The following is a 25851-nucleotide window of genomic DNA, read 5'->3' on the forward strand; positions in this document are numbered from 1 at the left end:
AAACGCGGCATTTGTTGAGGGCAGAGAGCTGCCTTCCTGCATCTCGAAGATCTCTCTTCAGGTCTTCAGAAGCATTTATCTCCCTCTTGAGGATTTAGCTGCAGCAGACTCAGGTAACAGAAGTGATTGTTCCTCTCCAGCACTTCTGCTGAGTCCTCCTGTCACGGTTTGTTCACAAGTATTTCTGTAAGTATGAACTAGCTCTGCGCTGAGGGATATGTAAATTATTTATCAGAGCCTCAGCGGAGGCCTGAACAACATCTGGTGCTGGGTAGATGTGAGAAGTATGTTTTGTTTTATCTGTCTTTTGAGGCTTCATAGAAACAGTGGAGTTGGCTGGCATTTTGTGGGGGTGGGGGGGACAAAGTGGGGGGTTCTCTGGAAATTAAAGAGTCCTTAAGTTTGTATTATGGCCTCCCTCCCCTCCCCAGCCTATAACCTCCAGGCAGCAGAATATTCTGAGTTCACCTCACTTTCACAGTGTGGTTTAATACTCACTATCCCAATTAAAATGCTGCTAGAGAAACCGAATTTTTGTTACGCAATTTAAAGTATTTTAAATTGGTTCATTTCCACCTGTGCCTCCAGACTAACGGACTAACCCAGGGGACAACTAACCCAGGGGCACCGTTAGGGCCTGCAGCAGAAATGCGGTCCTTACACCAGTACCGCACCTCCCCTAGGCCGTTCTAGAACCATTGTCAAACATTAGCTCCTTTGCATACTGCTTAGGAGCCCTGCGGCACCTGGGCAACAGAGGATTGACTTCCTGGCGATTTTAAGCCAGGACCCGGATGTAGGGCGAGTAAAACCTGCCTAAGCTCCTCCCACCTAAGCTCCTCCCACCTAAGGCTCGCTGGAGTGGAGCTGAGCCAGCAAAGACAATGGCCACTTCTCAGAGGCAACTTCTAACGGGTTTTGGGGGTTTTTTTTGGTTTTTGTTGTTGTTGTTGTTTGTTTGTTTTGTTTTGTTTTTTTGTTTTCAAGACAGGGTTTCTCTGTATAGCCCTAGCTGTCCTGGAACTCACTCTGTAGACCAGACAGACTAGCCTTGAACTCAGAAACCCACCTGCCTCTGCCTCCCAAGTGCTGGGATTAAAGGCGTGCGCCACCACCGCCCAGCTGCAGAGGCAACTTCTAAATACGTATTTATACTTGACAATGCACTGACGTTTTTTGGAGCCTTCTTTGTAGCTGGGCCGGCCCCTTGGTTGTCTTGAACATCATTTCATGCGTTCTTCATAGCGGGTCTCTCAGATAGGGTCAGGTAGCTTGTCCATTTTGCAAACAAGGAAATTTGAGATTCAGATTTAACGACGTAGTTTTACTACTTGAAAAAAGTAATTAAGCAAAGTTCAGCCTCCTTTGCACACGGTGCTCTGCATTTTATCAAAAGTGCCGCTCGTTCCTGCACTTAATTTAAAAAAACATTAACAACAAAAGCAGTGACATAAAATTCAGCTCATGTCATGGACTCTGCACCCAGACTCCTCCTAAAAAGGAATCAGATGATGATGATGGTGGTGGTGGTGGTGGTGGTGGTGGTGGCGGAGGCGTGGTGGCCGCAGTCGCAGTGGCAATTTAGCTGAGGCAACTTGGGGTTTTTGGCCTGTTCATGTCTTGTTTGGGATATTCCCTTGTCTGGAATATCCCATCCCCAAAGCATGTCCCCAACCCTGAATGTTTGAACACAAGGGTGCCATGTGTGTTTCTGTTTCATGGTAGAAGTGTGGGAGCCAAGGCTGCCCCGTTTTATTATCGGGGATTATAGGTGGGCACACTCGAGCCTGTTGCGTGAGGATTCCCACCTGGAGCCTCTCTTGGGTCAGCGTGTGCTGGCGAGCAGGGACCCGGGGTGCCATAACCTGTCTAATGTATTGAATTCTCAGGAATCAGGATTGAAAGTTAACCAGCCAGCATCCTTCGCCATAAGGTTGAATGGTGCGAAAGGGAAGATTGATGCCAAGGTGCACAGCCCCTCGGGAGCGGTAGAGGAATGCCACGTGTCTGAGCTGGAGCCAGGTGAGCAGCCAGGCCGGCAGGCGGGGTCTCCACACCAGCGCCCTGGCAGCAGCGGGGTGTCCACACCAGCGTCCCGGCAGCAGCGGGGTGTCCACACCAGCGTCCCGGCAGCAGCGGGGTGTCCACACCAGCGCCCCGGCAGCAGCGGGGTGTCCACACCAGCGTCCCGGCAGCAGCGGGGTCTCCACCCCAGCGCCCCGGCAGCAGCGGGGTCTCCGCACCAGCGCCCCAGCAGCAGCGGGGTCTCCGCACCAGCGTCCCGGCAGCAGCGGGGTCTCCACCCCAGCGCCCCGGCAGCTGTGCCTCCGGGCCAGGACTCTCCAGGTCCTCCATGGGTAGACACGTTTGCCAGGGTCACAGAGACTCTCTATGTGACAGCAATAGCCCTCTCTTCTCTCTTCTCTAGACAAGATCTGCTTCATTTTCTGTGACTTTTATCAGATTCCTTTTACATGACATTGATCACAATTTTTTTTATTGTATTTTGATAAAACCTTACAGCTTTATCATATTGTTGACTTTACAACATGAAGGATATTTTGATCTTTACTTCCTCCGAGAGAATCTCGGACTCTAGGGCTCAATACCTCAGATTTATGGGACTCTGGTATCAATCAACTTTAACGAGGCCATTCAGTCAAGGAACATTCAGTGTATGTTAGGGGTTTGGCAGGAAGCTAAAGCTAGTGAATACAGCTCGACCCCTCAAAACACTACTCGGGTAGCATTTGAGAAACTAAAGCAGGAGGACGTCAAGTTCAAGGCCAACCTGGGCTACAAAGCAATACTCTGTCTCAAAAACAAAACAACGACAATAAAACCAAACAATTAAAAAAAAATCAAGTGACTAGAACTGGTCCAAATAGGGCTAAAAACCTGCACATTAGAGACAGCCCTCAGTGATACCATAAGAAAACTCAGAAGCAGATGGCGGGATGGGAGAGTGGGCGGGCACTTTTTGTGCCTTGGCAAGGTCAGGAGAGCTTCTTTCGGTGTGGTCTTTGATGACACCTGCTGCTGTTGGGCATTTCCACTGAGGGTGGAAATCTAGAGCAGCAATTCTTAATCTATGGGTCACGACCCCTGTGGGGTTCAAATGCCCCTTCCATAGAGTTAGCCTAGGACTATCAGGAAACCCAGCTATTTACATTACGATTACATTACAATTCCTAATGGTAACAAAATTACCATTAGAAAGTAGCAACAAAAATGATTTTATGGTTGGTGGGATCACCACAACATGAGGAACTATATACTAAAGGGTCGCAGTATTGATCAGGAAGGTTGAAAGCCACTGGTCTAGAGCACGTGCGGACAGCTATGCGTGTTCTCTCATTGGACAGAAAAGACAAGTGGAAGCTGGTGCCTTGACAGCATCGTGGCTGGCATTAGGCCATGGCCTAGAGATGAGGGAGAGCCTCTGGCTGGCAGAGCGGTGCCCTGCTGCCCTTGAGAAAGCAGAATCAGGCAGCAGTCCCAAAGGTGTGTAGAGCCTTAGCACTTGGTCACCACTTGGCCCTGGGGTTTGAGAGCGGACTCTGAAAGTCAGCATGTTAGGGTTAGGGAAGATGGTTCAGTCAGTAAAGCGCTAACGCAACGACCTGAGTTTGATCTAGCCAGGTACCTAACCGTGATCCCAGCGGGTGGAGAGACCGAAGGCTTACTAGCTAGCCAGCCAGCTAAACAGTGAACTCCAGAGAGAACCTGCCTCAAACAGGGAGATGGAGAGCCTTTGAAGAAGATACCCAGTGTCGGCCTCTGGCCTCCAGACGACACGTGTGCAAGCACATGTACACACTAGCCTTTATCTAGGTGGATGGGTAGGAAGATTCGCCTACAGTTAGTTCAACTGAGGACATCTGCCCAGAGGCTACCCAAGGGTCTCTTTCTGAATTGGAGTGTCTCCCAGATAGCCAGGTAGGAGTGGTGTTTATTAGCTATCCCTGCCATTAAGCTCAGCTACAAGTGGCCCTTGGTCCAGGCGGCCTCTGAAGTCCCAGGTCATCCCTGGCATGTCACAATTGGGGAATTACTGGTTGCGATCATACACTAGCCAGCTCAAGTGGGCGTGTAATAAATAATGAGGTCCAGTCATGCATCTGAGTGCCAGGTTTGGGGTCTACGTTAGTTTAACAATGGCTTGATTCAGTCACGGGTGGGAATTTGTTGTTTTGCTCCACTTGGCTTTATTTCTTGAGACAGACTCTTTGTAGCCCAGGCTGGCCCAGAACTAATACAGTCCAGGTAACTTCCTACTCAAGACCTTCCTGCCTCAGGCTCACGAGTGTGTCCCATCATGTGACATCAGGCCCAGCGTGCCCTTACTCCTTCGAGGCTTCTTCTTGCCTTTGTGGTGGCAAGATGGCTGCAAGACCACCTGCTGTTTCCTTTTCTGAAGTCTTGAGAGGCCCATCCCAGTGAACTAGGACACATGCCCATTCCTGAGTCGCTTGCTGTGGCTAAAGGAATTTACCTTGGGGAAAGAATGTTCCTCCTCCTGTAAGAGACTGAATCTGGACATTGGGGTGGGGTTCACTTCCCCTGTTGCCTTTAAGGGAGGGGGAGGGCACCCCTGGGGAGCGCTAGGGGAAGTGCGGATAAGAGTAGCTGGCTACTACTGTCTAGAGCCTTCCTCTCTGTAGAGTACCAACCAGAGACACAAAACAGGGCTCGGGTAGATCTTTGTTTGGCATGGGTCTCCAAAGAGCCAGGGGCTAACGGGTGTAGAGGCCACGTGGTACGCCATACAAGGCCAGTCCAGGCAGGCATCTGTTGACAGACGACCTTGACACACTTTGTGACCCAAAGCAGAAAAGGCTGGCTGTTCCACTTGCTGTCAGTTGCTTGCCTTGGGCTTCATTACAGAGCCCTAATGCCAGTTGGAACTGTATTTTTCCCTTCGAGTGAACAAATAGGGAAACGTGAGAAGTAAACTTTTTCATAAAGGGTGGTTTGTGAGGCAGGAGCCTGTGTATATAACAGAACTGGAGAGTCAGAGTGTTTCCCAGAGGGCTGATTAGGGAGACACAAGTGAGGTTAGACGGCCTTAAAACCTGTGTGTTAGCTGCCAGGCTCCCAGCAGAATGGTGTCTTTAAATGATTTAGTGCTGGCCAGCTCAGGTTGTGCTCAGTGCTGTGTCCCCGAGTAACTCCAGGCCGCTTAGCGTCCACATTTACCTTGTGCATTTTCTCTTCCCAGATAAGTACGCCGTTCGCTTCATCCCCCATGAGAACGGCGTCCACACCATCGACGTCAAGTTTAACGGGAGTCACGTGGTCGGGAGCCCTTTCAAAGTGCGAGTCGGAGAGCCCGGCCAAGCTGGAAACCCTGCCCTAGTGTCAGCCTATGGTGCTGGGCTCGAGGCCGGCACCACAGGTAAGAAACGCCGCTTTCCTGGTATCTGCTCAGCTGCCTCTGGGAAAACTGGGGCAGACAGCCTTACCCCGGGAGGCCTTCTGCGCTCTGTCCTTGGGAAGATGCAAGCACCCACGCTTTGGTGAACTTTGGAAGCCATTGTTTGAACCGGGATAAATCCAGAGTGAGGCCTGTATTGATACACCTCATTATTGTTTGTCTGTAGCCCAGATGTCTTTCACCAGCAAGTTCCTCAGCCCTAGAGCAGGATAGAGACAGCATCATTAATGTCATTAATTTTGAGGACTTTCTTTGGACTTTGCGGTGTTGTGGTGCAGCTCCTAGGCCCAAAGGCAGCCTGCTCCCGGCCTCCCAGACATTTATGTAAGCAGTCTAAGCCTGCTCATGGCCCATCCAGCCCCGTGTCCTCTGCTCCCTGCCGGTGAGGTGAAGGTGCTGGAAGGGTGTAGAAGTTCTCAGGCTTCATGGACATGGTCTGCCTTCTGCAGGTGTGAGCACGGCTAGCCGGTCAGCCCGACATGGAGGCCTTCCCACTTGCTGCCTGTCCGTGGGCTGGCGTGGTGCGGAGTGACCAAGCTGACCAAATGGTTGAGTCCTTGCTAGTTAAGTCCCCAGCTAAAGCTTTAATTTGGCAAATGTTACCTCACTGAATGGACAACTCAGCTTTTCTCTGGGCATCTGAAAGATGTGATCCTTTTTACTTGTTGGTTGGTCTTCATAACCAAAAGCCACATATGAGGTAGGCCTCAGCTCTGCCCATCACGTCCACATTACGGATAGCAGGGACTCTGTCCCTGTAAGCATCCGTACAGGAAGTCACGGTATAGAGTCAATGGGACACCACTTCTTCTAGTTGCTGTTCCTTGGGCCTTACTGGGAAGATCTTTGTCTTCCTGCACCTTGCCACGCTAGAGACAGAACAGTATCTTTCCTCTGCACCACGACATCGTTTGCTGTACTTAGAGCAAACCCAGCCCTGAAGCGAGAGCCTCCTAAGTGGTAAAGGAGCCCTGCCCAAGTTAGGAGTGGCCAGCTGACGGGCTCGCTGCCAGGATGCCTGGCCCAAGCAGTGCCCGCCATAAAACCACCCCCCCACCCCCAGTGGCATCGGTCCTGCCAGATGCCCTTGGCACACCCAGCCTGACTCCCTGCCTCACTCTGAGCCAGTACTTTGCCCTTGCATGAGATCTACTTAGCACTTTGGGAGAGCAAAACAAAATGGTCCAGTGGTCCAGCACTCTCCCGGGAGTTCATAGGACTTAAGGGTCATCTCCAGGTCTGTGATCTTGAAGTTTGAGAGCCCTTAGCTCCTGACGCTAGACGCACATACTATACTCTTCTCAGATGTCCTACAGCAGAACTCCTACCCTCTAAGATGCCTAGAATGGTCTCCAGGCATCCACACAGTGAGGGGCCTCCTGGCAGGAGAGCACACGGCAGACCTTGGCCTGGCCCCTCAGCCTGCCTGCTGCAGCAGGAGCCATCCGATCCCCTGTTGGCTGCTGTCGTCCCAACCTTCCTGTTTCCTCTTGGTATTTCTCACCGTTCTGGCGCTCAGATGTCAGGCTGTACTCTAGCAGTGCAGCTACTAAGGATCTGGTCCCAGCCAGAGAAGGCCTGGAACTCACCCACTTGCACACCCTCCGTAAATAGTGCGCTGTTCACAGGGCGTTGTGTTTGCCTAGGCCACCTGCCCTTAAGCTGTCCACAGATGTCCATCTGCACTGTTGCAGCATGAGGAGGACTTTCAAAAAAAAGCATTGGCATGGCCACCCAAGGGCCCCCTGCCCTGAGCTTGTATGTCTGACTCCAGCCTTAACATGGGCTGTTCTCTGCATATCTCATAACGGGATGTGGAGAATTTAGGGCAGGCGTTCCAGACACAGGCCTGGAGTTAGACCACAGGGTCTAGGGTTCTGTGAGGAAGCCCTAAGGATCTCCTAAGGATCAGGTGGAGGAGGGAAGGCCACCACTGTGCACATCACTTACTGGTTATAACCAGTTGATGGGGATATATGTCTGCTTATGAATTTTTTTCTCTCCTGTCTTCTCTTGGGCCAGTCCCTTGGCAAAGTGATGTGGGATGGGTCCCAGATAGTTCTTGATTTTTTAATTCCTCATTTCCCCTGTACGAATCATCACCGCCTTTTCAGGCTCTGGATTGACAAAAGGGCAGAGCTCCCATCCCGGACCGCCAGGCCTTGTCAGTCTTACCTTCAATATGCTGTTCTCACCAGCTTACAGCCACTCCCTGGACACACCACCCCTTTGTGGCTCGTGGCCTGCTGACCCACGTGGCCCCCCAGCCTCCCAACAGCTGGAGGTGGGGGAGGGGCTTCTCAGAAGCAGAGTCAGGTGGGAAAGTAGGGAGACTTTGGGACAGCAGCCTCAGGAGTTTCCAGAAACAGCTGGCTCATGTTTGGGAGTCACACCATAACAGCTCCTTTGTCTTATTGATAAGCAGAACAATAATTCTTTCTCTGGCCCAGGAACTGTAGTTAAACCAAAATATTTCCCAGCCTGGCTAGCGCCTGCGGCTCTGGCAGAGATACAGTGGCCCTAGAGGATGTTACTCTAGGGCGCCCCCTAGAGGGCTTCTAGACAGGCGCTGGTGTGTGACACCCCAGCAGTTCCCACTAACTGCCTAGCTCCCCTCTGGACTACAGGCGACAGGCAGAGGGGATTAAGAGTGTTGGGGCGGGCAAGGTAGGTCATTAGTTGTTCTCTTTGCCTTCCGATTTGTCCCACAGATCAGGGGTCTCAAGGCTGCTAGTAGGGTGTATGTGACGGTTATCCTTCGTGTATACCAGTCTTCCTCCCCATCCACCCCTCTGCCTTCCCCCAGCACCATATAGGGGCTTCTTGGGCCTCAACACAGTTGTGCACCGGTGGCTTGAATGTAGCGCACCTCTTTATGGTCATGCGCCCCGAGTTACACGTGGCCTGAACACCGCAGTGGGGCAGGAAACGCCATGGCACCTTGTAGTGCTTGCAGAGTGGCGTGGGGCCTAGGGTCAGCTGAGGTGCTCGGTCAGCACAGTTGCTGTGCGGTCGCTTCTCTTGTTCGTATTCACGGCAACGTGGGTGGACTGACAGCTCACAGACGGGCCATGGCGTTTAGCACAGTATCTGGATGAGGAGAAGGGGAGGAGAGACTGGACGTCTTCAGCCTCTTCCACCAGAGGAGAAGGGAGTGGCCAGGGAGGAGAAGGGAGTGGCCAGGAAGGAGAAGGGAGTGGCCAGGGAGAGTGCCACGCCTCCCTTAGAGGCTCTCTTGCCTGGGGTAGCATTTCAGACTCAGTGACCAACTGCTCAGCCACATTCCCAGAGACAATAGTGTCGCTCAGGCAGTCAGTGGGCGAAATGTGAGCCACCCTCCTAACTGGCCTGGGCAAGGGCACTGCGCCCCCACACCCTGTGCTTCCCTGTGCCGGGACCGCTGATGTACCGCCAGTTGGCTCCCATGTGGTCACAGCAAGCACTTAGTGTGGGCCAAAGCCTGTCTCTCCGCTGTGTTACTCCCGAGAACTAGCCCTTACCCCTCCAAACCGTCAATATGTCGCGCTTCCTCTCTCCAGGTATCCAGTCAGAATTCTTCATCAACACCACTCAGGCTGGCCCAGGGACATTATCTGTCACCATTGAAGGACCATCCAAGGTCAAAATGGATTGCCAGGAAATCCCAGAAGGGTACAAAGTCATGTACACTCCGATGGCCCCTGGAAATTACCTGATTAGTGTCAAATATGGCGGGCCCAACCACATCTCCAGGAGTCCATTCAAGGCCAAGGTGACAGGTAATGAGGAGCCACTTTGGGGTTTCTCTTCTGCCCTGTAGAACATTGTAACATTGCTAGTAGTTGCAACCGCAGGTGATTGTTAGGTCTGTTGAGTTCACATCTAACCTTGAGTGTAAAGAGGTTGTACGTGGACAGCACACACACTGACCAGCCCTGTGAGCGCCGAGGCGGAGGCGCCTTCCCTCCCAACATTAATGCGAGCCTAGAAAAAAGGCAATTGCTTCCCTTTAAGCTGTGACATATCACGTCATAGAGAGCACTACAACTCTGGGGAGCCGTCTTCTTGAGAGCCACAATGCACTCAGAGTCTCCGCAGACCCCACCCTTTAAGTTCTACTAAGATTTAATAGAACCGTAAATTCAGCATTGTCTCAGAGGGTCAGGGACAGTTGATTTCAAGGGCTCTAAATACATACAGATTCTGTGATAACGTGTGGACTTCTATACTGGCTGGTGTTGAATTTGGAGGTACTAACTTACTAAAGAGGATAAATTAAATGGCAGCGTGGGGTGCCAAAATACATAAACAGGAGAGGAAACACACAGCTTTTTTATACCATCTTCTCTTGTTTCCATTGTTATTTGAAGAGAAGCAGAGAAGGTGATTTCTTACATTTATTCTCACAGTGTGGACATGACACCCCTATGCTGGCCATACCCAGGGCTTCTGCAGAGGGAAGCAATAGCTCTGCTCCTCAGTACACAGCAGAAAGAAATTTAACTTTTTATGACAAATCAGAAACAGTAGTCTTCCTACGAATACTCTTCATTGTTTTTAAGACTGAAAAGCAGGTGTATGAGTCCAGAGAGATGGCTCGGTGTCTAAGCGCACAGGCAGCTGACACTGCCTGTGACTCTAGCTTCAGAGAATCCAGCACTGTCCTCTGACCTCGGTAGGAACTTGCATGCACATGACATGTAAGTTCACACAGGTACATGCACATACACATTAATACATCTTTAAAAAAAAAATAGTATGTCTGAATCCAGTGTGTTCCAGTCTTGGAAGACTAAATGGTTTGAGGGAGTGGTAAGGAATTAAAGAAAGGACACAGGGTGGTTTTCTGTCTCTAACAAAGAAGAAATATTTACAGATTTGAATGACAAACACTGGCTTAACTGGGACCTCACTTCTAATCTTCAGTTTCCAAATTTAAAAAAATAAATCTATAAGTCTTATAAAGCCCACCCTCTTAAAAATACTGAAATACGAAACAATAAAGCTCAGGATAACCATCATACATACATACATACATACATACATACATACATACATACATACTGTGCTAAGTCCCTTCTGTGCCACGTGATTCTCTGTTACATAAGTGATATGGACTCACTGTAGAAAAATTATAAAACTCAGATAGGACAGTCATCCTCTCCCACGGTTAGAGTCCATTTCAGTTCTCCCAACCATTCATACTGCATTACATAAGCATTCCATAGAAACAACAACAAGAAGATATGGATTCTACTGGGTCTTTATCCTATGGAAGGGATTACTAGGCCTTATCAGCCATGGCTTACGCCAGTCCATCTGCTGAGAAAACCAGGCTTTAGTCTGAGACCCCAAGGATGAAAAGGGCATAGCTTGGTGGTATATACTTATGATCTACCTACCACAAAAAGCTGAGGTAGGCAGACCTCAAGTTCGAGGCCTGTCTGAGCAACATAGTGAGAGACTCTTTCAGTTTAAAAGTAACAATACAAGGACTGGGAGGTAGGCCCGATAGTGCACTCCTGGAACCCTAGCTCACTGAAAGACCAGGCATCCAAGACAAGCCGTGGTGAAATGATGCCTTGTCAAAAAGAAGCAAAAGTAACCAAAAACCAAATGGTGGGCTTGGAAGAGGACAGTGCGCTTACCTGGTGTGCACAACAGTCTGGATTGGGAACCTTCTACCACAGATGTATTTACAGATCTAAAATATGGATGGAACGGTTTTTATATCCAGGTATTGAAGCTTTTCTGGATCTTCTGTAAACGGGTCTATTTGTTTCCTGGCTGACAGGAGTACACTCCACACACAACCCCCATTGGCTTGGCCATTCACGCCTCCCTCTTTCCCATGTTCTAGGCCAACGTCTGGTCAGCCCAGGCTCAGCCAATGAGACCTCATCCATCTTGGTGGAGTCAGTGACCAGATCCTCGACGGAAACATGCTATAGCGCCATCCCCAAGTCGTCCTCCGATGCCAGCAAAGTGACCTCCAAGGGGGCAGGGCTGTCCAAGGCCTTTGTGGGCCAGAAGAGTTCTTTCCTGGTGGATTGCAGCAAAGCTGGTAGGCAGCAGGGTCGGCTGGGAAGGCTTAGCATCAGGCGGGGGTCCCTCCTGATCAGGGGGTCATCTGCAACGCCCACCCCTCCCCCACTTAGAAATAACTGTTCCCCCCTCTGTCCTTCTGCTTTAAGATCACATGAGCAAAGTGAACTAATTACCTAATGTACTTCTCTGATACCAGTTGCTGTAACCACAGTTTAACATTTAGCATTGATTTAGGCTGGAGAGATGGCTCAGCAGTTAAGGGGTCCTCTTCTGGAGGACCTGAAGGGACTCTGGCCAGCTTGGACACCGTGAGCATGGCTCAGATAGGCCTGGCCCTTCTCCGCCATTCCAGATGCCTTGCTGAAAACCAGTAGATTACCTCTCTCTCTCTCTCTCTCTCTCTCTCTCTCTCTCTCTCTCTCTCTCTCTCTCTCTCTCTCTGGTTTTTTGTATTTTGTTTTTTCTAGACAGGGTTTCTCCGTATAGCCCTGGCTGTCCTGGAACTCACTCTGTAGACCAGGCTGGCCTTGAACTCAGAAATCTGCCTGCTTTTGCCTCCCAGAGTGCTGGGATAACAGGTGTGTCCCGCCACTGCCCGGCTAGTAGATTTCATTCCTAAAGCTAGTCCCCAAGGTCTGTTCCCTTATTTAGCCACTTCCTCCTCCCAGAGCTGACTACCAAGGTCTAGCTAGGAAAGGCCGCCTTCAATCACTTAATCAACATGCCCAATTTAAGTTAAACACCTCATCCTAACATGGAGTTTCCCATTTTATCTTTATAAACTGAGCTTTTCCTATACACCGTGTCTCTCTCTCTACTCAGTAACAGTCCCCTCTTCTACCAGAACAAATAACTGCCCCCTTCTCCCCTTTGTCCCCATCCCTCTTCCTCTATTCCCTGTGTTTGTCTCTTATTCCCTGCTCTCTGTCCCTCTGGGGCAAATGTATCTCCTTTTGCTGAGAATTTGGTCTTGGGGGTCCTGAACCAATACTTTCCTTTCAGGACCCCTGTTCAATTCCCAGCACCCCCATGGCAGCTTACCCCTGTCTATAACTCCAGTTCTAGGTCTTCTGACACCCTCACACAGATGCACAAGCAGGCCAAACACTGATGTACGTAAACTTGGTAAATGCTTAAACAGAGTGTTTCCTTTGGCTTCGGTGCTGAGTTCCCAGGGCTAGCACCCTGCTCGCCTGGGCTGGGAACCCGTTGCCACTTCCTCCCTTCACAAAGCTTCGCAGCAGTTAGCTAGTTACCTTGCTTAACAGGATCACCTAGAGGTGATCCTCTCCCAAATGGGAATGAGTGTCCTTTCCCTAAGGCTCTCTCAAAAACCAGAGGATCCAAACAGCTGGCAGTTCTGCAGTTCTGCACGCTCAGGGTTTGACTCAGTCACTCCTGTGGCATACAGACCCTGAAGAGGCAGCTAGTCAAGCTGCCTGTGGTGGCGCACGTAGGTAGATCTCTGAGTTCAAGGACAGCCAGGGCTACACCGAGAAACCATGTCTTAAAAAAAAAAAAAAAAGCAAAAAGCAAAAAAGAGGCAGCTGGTGGCCTTCCTGGTTTGCAGGTTAGGTAGAGCGAAAGAACATTTCATGTCTGAGGTCACCAAAGCAGAGACTGTGAGAGCTGGCATTTGAACCCAAATCAGGCTGCCTCAGAGGCCACGCTTTGCCAGCAGTGAAAGGACGCTGGTGCTACCATCCCAGCTCGGTCGGCCAGCTCTCCCTCATCTCTGTCACATTGCGCCCTCATCTCTGCTTGGCCTGATTCGTCTGGTCACTAACAGCCTTCTCCTCCCACAGGGTCCAACATGCTGTTGATTGGGGTCCATGGGCCCACCACCCCCTGTGAAGAGGTCTCCATGAAGCACGTGGGCAAGCAGCAATACAACGTCACATACGTTGTCAAGGAGAGGGGAGATTACGTTCTGGCTGTGAAGTGGGGGGAGGAGCACATCCCCGGGAGCCCCTTTCATGTCACCGTGCCTTAAAACAGCTTATAGCCAATGCTGGAGGTGTCCCTTCCTGTTGCCTTTGTTGCTAGTTTGTAATTCATTTTTTTTTACAATGTCCGCAATCTGCTGGTGGGCCAGAAACCCCATTCCAAAACCTTGACACTCATTGCAAGTGCCTTTAGGGCCCTAGACTTGACTCTTGAGGACATGTGGGACATCTTCAGAAAGCAAACTGGGGCCCAAAAAGTGCAGAGCGCTCTACCCAAATCAAGACTTGAGTTCAAAGGTCACTGCAGACAGAACAAGAACATGGACAGGACTGACTGGCTCTCCTAAGCTTCTGGTCTACTCAAGTGTTTACCAGACAAGACTGTCATTGCAGAAGGGGGTCCTGTACCCCACTTGCCAAAGAACATTGCAACCCACTTTCCTCAAGACTAGGCAACAAATAAGAAAGTCGGGCCCAGATTATACTCCTTGTCTGGGCTTTGTCTTGGGCCCTGATCACTTTGACTTCATCCCAAAGCCAGCTCCGGAGCAGGAGGTGTGCAGAACACCCCATACCCCATGTTTTGGAATTCTGCCCCTGCCTACTTCTTTATTAACATCCTTGAAGACCTGTGCTCATGGCCAAATGCAGAGCCTCTGCCAGCTGCCCCAAGAGTCCATTGTGTCTGCTAAATGGCAGAGACCATTGATAAATTATTGCAGGACCTCCTCCTTGCAGAAGCTGGAAGGGGTGGGTACCCCTGTTAGGACCCATGAGAGGTAATGACCAAGACACTAACACGTGCGCCCACCTAAGGTCTCTTTAAAGGCTTTGGTATAAGCATTGTCAGGCTGTCAAATGGCCGGAGCAAATGTTAAATACCCCCCTTCCCCCAAATGGGCTGTTGTGGTTGCTGTCATGGATGTGACAGGAGTGAAGTCGGTGTCCTGCACCAAGGCACAGCAGCTGGAGAGGTGTGGGTGCTGGAAGCCACCTGTTAGGACCTGGAGTGGCTGAAGCCGGATGTGACAGGAGTACAGGCGTGATAGACACGGAGACCAAACTGGAATCAAATGCCGACTGGAAAGTGTATCTTATAACTTATTAAATAAAATGTTTGCTCCATAAGTGCTCCCTGTCATCTCTGGAGTGTTCAGAGTCAGTGGTGTGGGCCTCTTGGTCACCCCCACCCCACCACCATCTCTCTGACTGCAGATGATATTTGACATCTTTTCTTACAAGCAAAGGGTTGTCTTTTCCTGAGAAGCCAGGGCCAGCCTCAGGCAAAGGGCCTCAAGAGAACATGTGAGCCATGATACCAACATGGCGTCTTGGGAACTCTAGATATGGAGCCCAGGTAGAGGCTATGGGTCTTAAGCAAGCTTCTTGCCTGATATCATCAGGAATCAGGGAAATGTTCTCAGATAGGTTCTGTCACACACACGCACCCAACCACTCATAGCAGTACCGAGTGCCTCCATATGCCCTCCCCAGGAGAAATGATTACTGATGTTAACCTTCCGGCTATGAATCCTTACAGCGATTGGTTGACATTTTACATGTGACAGAACAAGCATGCATTCAGTTTCCACCATGCATATTCAGGCATATACCTTCTGACCTAAGAATGAGTGTTCTTCTTACACATCACACTACAGGCAAGCAGCTCAGAGGACAAGGGTTACCAGAGGCCTACAAAAGCTGGAGACAGAAAGGCCCTGAAACCTCCAGTCTGGGAGGAGTGGGGGGATCAGAGGTTCAGGCAGGGAATCTGGATCACTTTTAGTGATGGTATGGGACAGAGTCTCTTGTATCCCTGGCTAGCCTGGAACTCTCCTGTAGCCAGCGAGGACCTTGAGCTGTTTTTAAGTGTGTGCAGTGCTGGGATCAAGCCCTGGACTTTGTACGTTCTAGGCAAGTAGTCTCCAACTACACCCCCTGCTCTGCTGTCTCTGTTGTATTCTGGCTTTGTTTTCCCCTTACCTGGCTACATAGTAGAATGATGTTTACGTAAACTCTGAGCTCAGAGGAAGGGAAGGCAGATGCACCCTCTCTTCTCTGTACCACGAAAGCCTGACCTAGACCTTCCTCACCTCTGCAGGCCTGTGGACTCCGTGAAGAGTCCTCACAGTGAAGCCGGCTTTGTCAGAGAAGCCCAGGTGCGCTACAGTTCACCTCTCCCTGCGGGGGACAGCGTTTGTACACTAACACCTTTGACTGGTGTAAGGTGTCCTAGCATCTAAACACTGACCCCTAACCGGCCACGGCTGGCTTGGCAGGGGAGGGGGAGGTTCCCATGAATTCCCACTGGTGTTTTTAGGAACAGTTCTTCTCTTGTTAATTTCTACCGACACCCTCTGTCAGATCGGCCTCACACAAGGGTGTGTGTGAGCTGGCTGGTGGTTGGCACCCAGTAGGTGATGATAGTTTTACCTTTGAAGTGCAGCTCCGCTATTTGCTGCCTGTGACTTCAGGGCTAATGGGGTGGAGACCTGTTGCTCTGTGCCTAGAACCAGAGGGCAGCTCTTATCTGCACCTGGGCTTGGCTACCATGGAAACAGGCCATTGTTTGTGTCAATACCCTGAAAACTTTGAAACTTGTGGGCCTGGCGCCAGGTCCTTCCTGACTTTGACTGCTTGGCTTTCCTGTGCCCTGGCTGAAGCTAATGAGTCCAGGATGTCATTATTCAGTGGCTAAAGGAAAGTGCGGCCCCTGCCCACGCTGGGTGCCCAGTCTGCCTCCCAACTGCCCTCTGCAGCCCAGGGGAGGGCTTGCAAGAGACTACAAGGAGCAAATATTAACCAGCTCGCTCACACACTAGCCCTTAGTAACTTGTTTGAGGACTTCAAGGGGCCTTAAAAGCCACATTTTGATGCATGTGATATATAATTCACTACATAGGGTACTGGCCTTTAATCCCAGCGCTCAGGAGGCAGAGGCATTCGGATCTCGAGTTCGAGGCCAGCTTGGTCTACAGAGCTTGTTCTAGAACAGCCAGAGCCACTCAGATCAACAGAGTGAAAAGCATCGAAGAGATTAAGGGGGAATGGGTGTTCCAGTTTTGTTCCCTAGATTTGCTTTTTTACAGCTTGTAAAGCCAACACTGGGGAGGCAGAGTATTCAGGTTTGGGTTGGTTTTCTCTTTTTAGCCACACCCTCAGCCACACCCCTGAAATCTGTACTTAAGTGGGAGAATAAGAGAGTTGGGAATCTAATACCGCCCTGTGGTGAAACAGCTGAGTTTCATCACCAGCACCATATGAAAAGACTGGGCATGAAAGCACCCACCTGAAGCCCCGGGGCTGAGAAGGTACAACGGCTGTGTCCTTGGGGCCCCTGGCCAGCCGGCCTAACATAATTGACAAGTCCCAAGCCACATGAGAGACCTTGGTAAAAAAACAAGTGGGCACCACCTAATAAAATTGACTAATTTTTTTTTCTTATAAGTCAAACATAGAGTCTCTAAACAAGCTGGATTCAGTTTCTTTTTCCCTTGGCCTTTTCCTAAAGATTTGGCCAAATGCATGGTGGGAGGGGTCCTTGCAAACAAAAGATCCTTCTCTGCTTGGTCTGGGCCCCCAAGGCTGTGGGGACCAGCTCATGGACATGGAATTTGGGGACCCACCCCTCACACCCTTTTTCTCTTCCTCAGCATTCTCGAAGGCAGCCAGGAGGCTGGAATTTACAAGCCTGACTCGTAGCACGTATCCTAGGGTACTTTGAGCTTTGGACTTGTTTATCTCCCTCCCCAGGACAAAGAATCTCCTGGCCTTTTATTGCCAGTGTTTCCCCTCTGTCTGGCCACCCACCCACCCTTCCACACCACCAGGATGTGTTGCCTCACCCAGTCACCACTGAGGCGGGGCACATTCTTTGGGTCCAGCTAAACCTGGGCAGGGTGTTCTCAGCTAGGGAAGTTTAGCAGAGATTCTGTTTCTGGGCCCCAGTGTCTGAAGGGCAGGATGGCCCAGCGTGTGGATTCAGCAAACAGTGTGTGTGGATTCAGCAAGCTGTGCGTCAGCTGCAACAATTTCAGGTCTGGGATTTCAGTCCCAGCCCTGTGACTCGCCAGCTGCGTCACCTCCCGCAGTGAGTGGGGACCTGACACTCTAAGCTAAGACCCCTTTCATTCATCCCATTTATCCCCCACTGACCTGAGTAAACCAGAGCTTCCAGGATGCCTGGAAGTTGGGGTGTGTTGGCTCCCCAACGTGGAAAGGAAGGGGCGTCCCATTGTGGGGGAAAGCTGGTCTCTGGGAGATGACTCTAATGGTTCTAAGCACAGGCTGGGAAGTTCGTGTCCTACCCCCGACTTCCCCCAAGCTACTCACACCTTATAGAACACATTCATTTTTTCCAGCAACAGCAGGACCTAAGAGATTCAGTGGGGCTGTGGAGCTGGGGACTGGATCTGGGCATCCTGAGTAAAGCACTGGGCTGGCTTCATGTTTAACAATCCCAGCACTGCAGCTACCCAGTGGATGCCTCAGGGAATGGTCTCTCGACCTCAGTGCCCACATCTGTAAAATGGGAAAATACCCTGGATCAGTGCTCTGCCAGGCAGAGCCAGGACGCTGTTACTCCAGTGGGCACAGGACTTTTGGTGCAACCCCAGGCACACAGTAGGACAGCCATGGTTTGCAGCCTGACTCAAGAGCTGAGAAGTTACTTGGGACCTCTCCTGATCAGTCCAAAGTAACTGCAGTAAACCCAGGCTTTCGTGCTTGGTGTGTGTGTGTGTGTGTGTTGTTTATTTGTTTATTTATTTATTGGTTTTTTGGAGACAGAGTTTCTCTGTATAGCCCTGGCTGTCCTGGACCTCACTCTGTAGACCAGGCTGGCCTCAAACTCAGAAATCCGGCTGCCTCTGCCTCTCAAAGTGCTGGGATTACAGGTGTGCGCCACCACTGCCCGCCTTGGTTTGTGTTTAAATCTGAGTCTCCAGATTTCCTCCAGCCTCCCTCTTTCCCTAGGGACAGCTTAGGGGTGTCTTCAGCTTTGAGCCTGCTCCCCTTCCTGATGAGGGTCCCAATCCGCCCACTGTTCCCCAACTCTGCTTGGCTAGTTATGTTTCTAATTATGATCTGTGTCCAAGAGCACCCCCACCAAGAAGGCTCCCCTGTCTCGCAGCCACCCCGATATCTTGCTGTACTGAAACCTTACAGGCTGGAAGCGTCAAAGCTGTCCCTCCCCATCTACCGACATCCTGTATCTTCCTCAGTACCTGACATGCGGTCTGGAGCAAATGTGTGTTTTGTTGAATGAATGAATGAATGAATGAATAAATGAATGAGCACACATAAAGCAAAGAATGGAAGGACACGGGGCCCTGGAGCGTCGTGGATAGCCCTCTGTGGCCCTGCCGTGGATAGCCCTCCGTGGCCCTGCCGTGGATGGCCCTCCGTGGCCCTGCCGTGGATGGCCCTTTCCTTGGTGGCCCTTCCAGGCGAGGCAGAAGCTGTGAGAGCCTGTGGCAGGGGGAGCCTTCCCCTGCCTGCCTGCGCCCACTCTCTGCTCGTGATTTCACTAGGGGTTTTGTGTCCATCACTTGGATGAAGGTTTTGGAGTTGTCATGGTTTGAAACTGAGATGCCGGTCACAGACGCATGCACTGGGGACTAGGTTGCTGTGCAGAGAGCTTTTGTGGAGTGATTGACAAGGGCTCTGGCCTCAGTAATGGATAAGCCCTTGATGGGTGTGTAGGCGGCATTACTGACAGACGGACAGACATGGGAAGCAGTCTGACTGGAAGAAGCCTGTTTGTGGGTTGTGCTCTCCAACGCCTCTCACCCTGGCCCCTTCTGCTCTCCCCATTCTCTTTCTGGCCACCACAAGATGATGAGTCCACGCCCACCTGTTTTGGCTACCACACTGTTTTCTGCCCAAGCACAGGGTTGGCCAGTGACTGTGCCACACTGAGCCATAACAAATTGGTTTTGGCCTTTTAAGTTTTTTCTTATGTCTTTTGGTCATAGCACCAAAAGTCTAACAGATACAGGATCCTGCCTGGGCACAAACATTTAATGGCACTGGACCCCCTCATTATTCACATCTGACAAAAATTCTGGTCAGAGCAACTGTAGGGAGTGTGGGAAAGCAGCAAAGGACCCAGCCTGGGGCCTGTGGGACACAGGTGTGACCTTCCTGCGCATACCAGCAGTGGCCTGGTGCTGACAGCATTTTCCAATACTTTCATTTCTAAGTCTGGAAAGGAAGCCATGAGCCAGGAGACAGTTTAAGGCCTCAGAGCACAGCACCCAGTTCCTGATGGGACCGTGTTACATTCTGACTGACGTCGATGGACGTTGCCCCATAAACCAGACTGTGCCCCAGTGTTTTACACACCGTGGAACACCATTCTCCAAATGCTAAAGCTTATTCCCATGACTATCCTTTGTCCAGACAAGTTGCTACCAGCAGGTGACAGGGTTGAGCCCCTGGGGACTGAGGCCACAGAATTATCACGACAAGCTCTTTAGCTACGTCCTTCCTGAGGTTGGACACTGGACCTCCTGTAGGTCCATGTGGGTGCCTGGTATATAGCAGGTTACTTCAGGATCCGCTGTGAGGAGGAGGGCCAGTAGTTCCTGTATTCCCGGGGAATATTCAGCATATGACCCCCTGGAAAAGAGTGAGTGGGACACACACACACACACACACACACATATACACTTTACCCTGGAGGGTCATAGCCAGACTCTGTTCTCTGTCTTTAAATAACTTACATACGTGTGTACATGTGTGTTTGTGTATGTGTGCGACTGGGTGCTGTGACATGTGAGTGCAGACACACCTAGAGCTGTCAGAGGACAGTTTCTGAGAGTCAGTACTCTCCTTTCACGCTGAGTTCCAGGATGGAACTCGGGCCATTGGTCTTGCATGGCAGAACCCTTACCCACAGAGCGATTTCACTGGCCCACGGCTCTGTTTCTTCTCCTACTTGACCTGGCCTGGCCCACCAATCGGTGGCCTTAGTCCCTTACCATCCCGCCCCCTCCTCGCCAGCAGGGGGCAACTTGGCTCTCATTGGCTACACGTTTCCTTGGAGACAGACACCGGCCATCCAAACAGAGTGCTGAGCTTCAGGAAGAAGAACCTTCCTTCCCTCCCCTGGGCCCCCTAGCATGAGGGACCTGCTGAACCCTTCCAACCAGGCCTTCTGGGGGGAGCGAATAAAGAAGGAGGTGGTTATTCGGACCACCTGGAATGCCCGCTATGGACACAAGTACCTGAAAGAGGGGTCCAAGACCAAGGCCAGAAGTCAGGCCCGGCAGGCCCCTTTTGGGTCAGTCTTGAAAGCAGGCCCATTGCCTTCCAAAAGCTCCCCTGTCAGAAAAGAGGCACGAATAGGATGGACAGAGACCAGCGGAGTCCTGGGAAACAGAGTGTGGCAGGCCAGAAAAAGTCTTCAGCACACAGCAGCTCAGGGTAGGCCAGAGGACTTAGAAATGAAGCCTCCCACCTCAGCGACTCTGAAGCTGCTCTTCCAAGGCATCTCCCATGACGGCCAGGGCCGGACCCTGTACCTCAGGGAGCGGCATCAAGTGATACCGGAGAAGAAGTACAAGTACCCGATGGTGTCTTCCTGGGAGTATGGCTGGCACGTGGGTAAGACCATTACACTCTTGCCATTCTGGGCTGTTGGAAGGCTGGACTGACCTTCCTCCTCAGCCTCAGTCTTTACTTCCTCCCTCCTGACACAAAGAACCAAACCAGCTCACCACCCTGCCAGCAGACCAGGAGACTTCTTACCTGAAGGCTGGTGTCTGGCCTGGTTTCTAGAACATACCCTGCACCTTCCCCTTTCTCTTACCAGGCTAGGAGCTTCCTGCCCTAAGGAGCCTTCCCAGAGTCCTCCAGGCATAGTAACTGAGCCCACTTGGTGCCTCTGCATCTTGGTGAGGCTACAGAACCGCACTAGAACCGCCAAGTCAGCAGTCTGTGTGCCCGTTGGGCCTGGAGGGCTTCTTGGGTTCCAAGATTTCCTGGTTTATTTTTTCACAGCCTCCCAGCTGCCTGCTTGGAACTGACACTGAGTGGCTGTGAAATGAATGTATACGGACTTGTCAAACGTGGTGGTGCACAGTTGTAACTCAAGCACTCGAGAGAGAGAGAGATCAGGAGTTCAAAGTCAGTCTCAGCTCTGTCTGGCATGAGTCAGAGCTACATGAGACCTGTCTCAAAAAAAAAAAAAAAAAAAAAACAAAACCTCAAAACCAAATGTGAACAACAAAACAAGACCATTGTTTGGAATGGGGTTGGGGCGATCTCACATCCTGATTCTACTGCTTCTGGACAAGGTGATCTCATGAAAACATTCACTTCTCGGGGCCTTGGTTTCTATATCTGAGAAATGGGAATAACCTGTTTCCTTTTGTCTCAGCATTTTGAGGAAGTCGTATGGGAAAGTACCTGGGACAGGAGCTTGGATCACAAAGCCCTGTGAGATGTGACCTCTGTGGAATTCTCCTGGGTCGGCCCATAGAGGCAGAGCAGGACTCTGAATCCCAACTTTCCCCTCAAAGGATCTTGGGGGCGATCAGGCTGAGAAGGCAAACTCAGCCTGAGCTGGAAGTCTGCTTTCTTTGTTCATTTGAGAGATTCCTCTGAGCAACTGATGTACACCAGGCACTTTGACAGGGTCCCTTCACAGAGGCAGATAAGTAGATATATGCTGTAGCGACCGGCAGCAGGCACGGTGTGAGGTGGGTTTCCTTTCCAGACCGTTACTGGCCATAGGAGTCAGTTGTTAAAGGCACGGGGCTGGAATCCAGAGCACTGCACACATTTAGCCCAGTGCTCCACACCAAATGGTGGCCAGACCCCCAGAAGCCGCCGATGCTGCTGGTCTGTGAACCACACTGACTGTATGCAAGAGTAAGAGTGAACTTGGGATATGGGGATCAGGACTGGGAGGCTACCCTGGCAGACAAGTAATAAGGAAGCCCCACTACAGAGTCCTGTCCTGGGTCGCGAGTCTGCACGGTCTCTTCCAAGAAGGACCTGACTTCTTATATTCACAGAGAGCATCTCAGTGTAAGTGCCCGGCGTCTTCCTCTCCTGCTCTGTCTCACAGGCTCATGTTCGCTGTCTGTGAAGCCACTGTGTGCGTAGGTTTTACAAATGCACACACAGGATACAAAGGTAACATAACTTTTGTATGAGTAACTGTGGCATGGAGTACCACCCAGACCTCAGAGTATCAGCAGCCGTGCTGGGAGCCTGACTCGGAGTGCCCCCCTGTTGCTAGGGTGGCGTTGGATCACAACCAGAAGGCAGTCCATTGTCAGCTTAGGCCCACAGTCGCCCCAGAATCTCCAGGACATTTCATAAGCCTCTCGCCTTACACCTTGGACCCAAACCCAATGCAGGTGTCACCTGGGGAACACCCTCTGCTGACTGATACTGTCCCAGAGGTGGCTCGTCCCAGAGGGTTCAAAGAAGGCCCAGGGAAGAGTATAGGGACATGATCTGGGTCGCAGGTAGTCAGTCAAAAATGTATACACACACACATACACACACACACACCAGCAGCCTGATGCCTCAGATATAGTAAGTGCTCAATAAAGTGGTAACAAGCATAGTTATTAGTGTTATTGTTATTATTATTAAATTATGATTATTGTTATTGGTTCAACAGGCAGAATTTGCAGTGGTGGGCATCTGGGGAGCTAGCTTAGCCTTGGGCAGCCCTTAGAGACCTTCCTGTACAGTGGGATGAGGGAGGAACCGCCCTGACAGGAGCAGGAGCAGGAGTAGGAAGCCTGGTACGTGAGCTTAGGCTTGTGTGAGGAGCCCAAGTGGCAAATGACTTGAGTGCTGACCAAAACAGATCTTGGCCAGGTCTGTGCAAGGCCTTGAGTTTCCGCCATGCTGTGCAGCCTCTAGCTGTTAGATCGTAAGGAGGTGTGAGCATCCTCAGAACACTGAAAGGCAGTAGCTGTTCCTGAGTGACAGAAGACATGCCCCCTCCCCATTTAACAGCACATTACTGCTGACCCCCAACTGTATGGGGGGAGGTGCTAGCAGGAAAATCGTGGTGACCCCTGTTCATCTAGGCCTCTGCTGTGTTCTAGGGGATGTCATGAAGGACTACAAGACACCAGCTCATGCCAAAACTCATCCCATCTCAAAGTCATTTTACATCAAAAATGGCATTTTCCCTAATCCACGGCGATCAGATGACATCATGTGACTTGTTTCGGAAAAGGCCCCAGTGGCTCCTTTTCCCCTGCCCTCCATCTGGACCAGCCAGATGGGAGATGTTGTGGCCCAGCCCTACCTCACTCCACGTTCTGCTGAGCCCCGCCTCCTTGCGTGACATGGACCTGAAGAAGTGACCACGGGCTCACCTCTGGGGTGTACCGTCATCCTATGTTGGGGCTCCTGTCTACACACAGAGAACTCAACTGCCCTACCCTACCATCCATCACTAGCAATGCTGTTCCTTTTCCTGGGGAAATCCAGTGCTCTGTCAGCCGGCCTGGACAGGGACGGAGCTTGTGAGCCTGCAAGGTGCTTAGGGGAGCAACCATCTCTTAGTGTGTATTTTTCCACGTTAGGCTGACGGTATCATCAGCAGTGTTGCTCTGTCCCGGTGCATCCTACACTTCAGGGAAGAACTTGCCATCTCCCCTGGCGGCTGCTTCCCTCACCCCTCAGAGCCTGCACCAGTCAGAGACGCAATGCTTCAGTGCTTCAACAGGCAGCTCCTAAGTCCCAGCTCTTTAAACAAATAAAGATACATTTCTTTTTTTTTCTTTTTGCCACACTCATTGAAGATGTATTTGTCCCAGCCTAGCCCAGTAGCTGCTCAACCCGGGAGACATTGCCCCCGTCTGGTGGCTCTGCCAGTGACTCAGACTTCAGAATCCTTTTTAGAGTCCTCTGTGTCCAGTGGAAAGGGAAGAGAGCTAGGGAGTGTAGAGACACCGGGACCGCGGAAGGTTTTTGTTCGCTCGATTTTTCTGAGATAAAGGTTCACGTAGAGCTCAGGCTGGCCTGGAACCCTTGCCTGGAACTCTCATGGCTTCGGTGCCTGACAGCAGACGTACTCTTCAACACCTTGGCCGTGGTCTCCACCTGGCTCTGACCAGCATCATGACTAACTCTCCCATTCTGTTAGTGAGAAGGAGTCGTGTGACTTCTAGAGGGGTGACAGCTGGATTGTGTCCTATCAGCCACGAACCTGCCACACATCTACCCCATTTCTGCCACAGCTGATGCGTCCCTGGGTTGTCCTGGAGCCACAGCCTTGATCTAACTCCTCATCAGATCTTAGTTCTCTCCTGTACTCATTCTCCTATGCTACGAAAAGCTGGCAGACGTCAGACAGCAGAAGTTGATTCTGTCGCCACTCTGTCGGCTGGAGATCCGGCGGTCGAGGGATGCCTTGGGGCTGTGCTCTTGGATCCAGCAGCAGAGGAGTCATTCTGCTTGAGGGCAGTACTGCAGTCTTTGGCTTTCCACAGCTCAGTGTGACACAGTTCAGCCTAGGCTGTTTTCACAGAACCTCTGTCCTATAAGGATCTGGGCACGCTGGACTGGGGCCCTGCCTCTCCAGATGACCTCACTCCCTAACCACATCGGCAATGGCCTGTTTACAAATCAGGTGATTTGGCAAGACATCCTCAGTGGAGACTGCAACATACCCAGAATGCACACCTGCCTCCCGATCGCCAGTCCTTATGGGGTCCATTATTGGGGTCATCTTGAGAGGGGTCTTCCTCTTTCCACTTGGAAAGCATTCCCAAACACAATTCTAGACGTGAAAATTGTGCTCCGGGGAGTCCCTGCAGGCCCTGGTGTCCACGGGACCTCATGTTTAGGAGACAGCCACAGGAAGCAAGGCCTAGCCTGCACATAGCTCTTTGCAAAACCGTGACATTTACAAGTTTGCCTTGTTAAGCCAGGGTATCGTGGTAGTAAAAAAGGCAGACCATCTGTCTGAAGACAGTGAACTGGACAAAGGAGTCTCTCTCAAGAGCCACCTCGAGAGGATTCTCTAGCCCTTTAGAGTTTTGTCCCTTTATCCTGAAATTGTACAGAAAACTAGTTCCTGAAAATAGTAAATAAACTAACTTAACCTGGTTTTCCCTAATCGGCCTGGCGTGAGAGAGAACCAAGGACCACTGTGGAAATATGCTCTCCCGGAACTCAGCCAGCAGCCTGATGTGGCAGAGTTGCTGGGAAAATATCTGCTGAAATCACTCAAACAACAGAAACCCACTGGGCTTACAGGGCCACTCCTGGGAGACACTGGAGCCTCTGCTGGGCTCCCGGGGCATAAGAGGGCATATCTTGGAACTCACAGATGAAGAGAGGTCTGTAGTGAGGAAGGTGGATAGCTTGGAGCAGCTCCCTGTGGCACGTCACTGACAGTCGCTTAGCAAGCCCCTGGCACGGTGCCTAGCTCTGTCCATGCGGGTGATGAATTGTGAT

At 51.1% G+C, this 25851-nt stretch overlaps 2 protein-coding genes across 3 annotated transcripts in view; both read left to right on the forward strand.

Annotated features, from left to right (window-relative positions):
• Positions 1 to 14538, forward strand: part of Flnb (filamin B) — a 132524-nt gene extending 117986 nt beyond the window's left edge. For both annotated transcript variants that reach the window (XM_052190214.1, XM_052190215.1), the window contains 5 exons: positions 1890 to 2022; positions 5222 to 5398; positions 8977 to 9195; positions 11277 to 11480; positions 13270 to 14538. In XM_052190214.1, the coding sequence (XP_052046174.1) occupies positions 1890 to 2022; positions 5222 to 5398; positions 8977 to 9195; positions 11277 to 11480; positions 13270 to 13457 (921 nt within the window). In that variant the 3' untranslated portion in view covers positions 13458 to 14538. The remainder of the gene's footprint in view (positions 1 to 1889; positions 2023 to 5221; positions 5399 to 8976; positions 9196 to 11276; positions 11481 to 13269) is intronic.
• Positions 14539 to 20534: 5996 nt separating this feature from the next.
• Positions 20535 to 23605, forward strand: LOC127690910 (protein ATP6V1FNB). Its single transcript, XM_052190477.1, has 2 exons — positions 20535 to 21018; positions 23487 to 23605. The coding sequence occupies exons 1-2, from the start codon at positions 20535 to 20537 to the stop codon at positions 23603 to 23605; spliced, it is 603 nt and encodes a 200-aa protein (XP_052046437.1).
• Positions 23606 to 25851: the final 2246 nt, after the last annotated feature.

Source organism: Apodemus sylvaticus, chromosome 8 (genome assembly GCF_947179515.1).
Source record: "Apodemus sylvaticus chromosome 8, mApoSyl1.1, whole genome shotgun sequence".
Lineage (NCBI taxonomy): Eukaryota > Metazoa > Chordata > Mammalia > Rodentia > Muridae > Apodemus > Apodemus sylvaticus.

Coding starts and splice junctions, on each gene's coding strand:
- LOC127690910 (XM_052190477.1), top strand. CDS start 20,535: ATGAGGGACCTGCTGAACCCTTCCAACCAGGCCTTCTGGGGGGAGCGA. Junction 21,019..23,486: donor GGAGTATGGCTGGCACGTGG/GTAAGACCATTA, acceptor GCTGTGTTCTAG/GGGATGTCATGAAGGACTAC.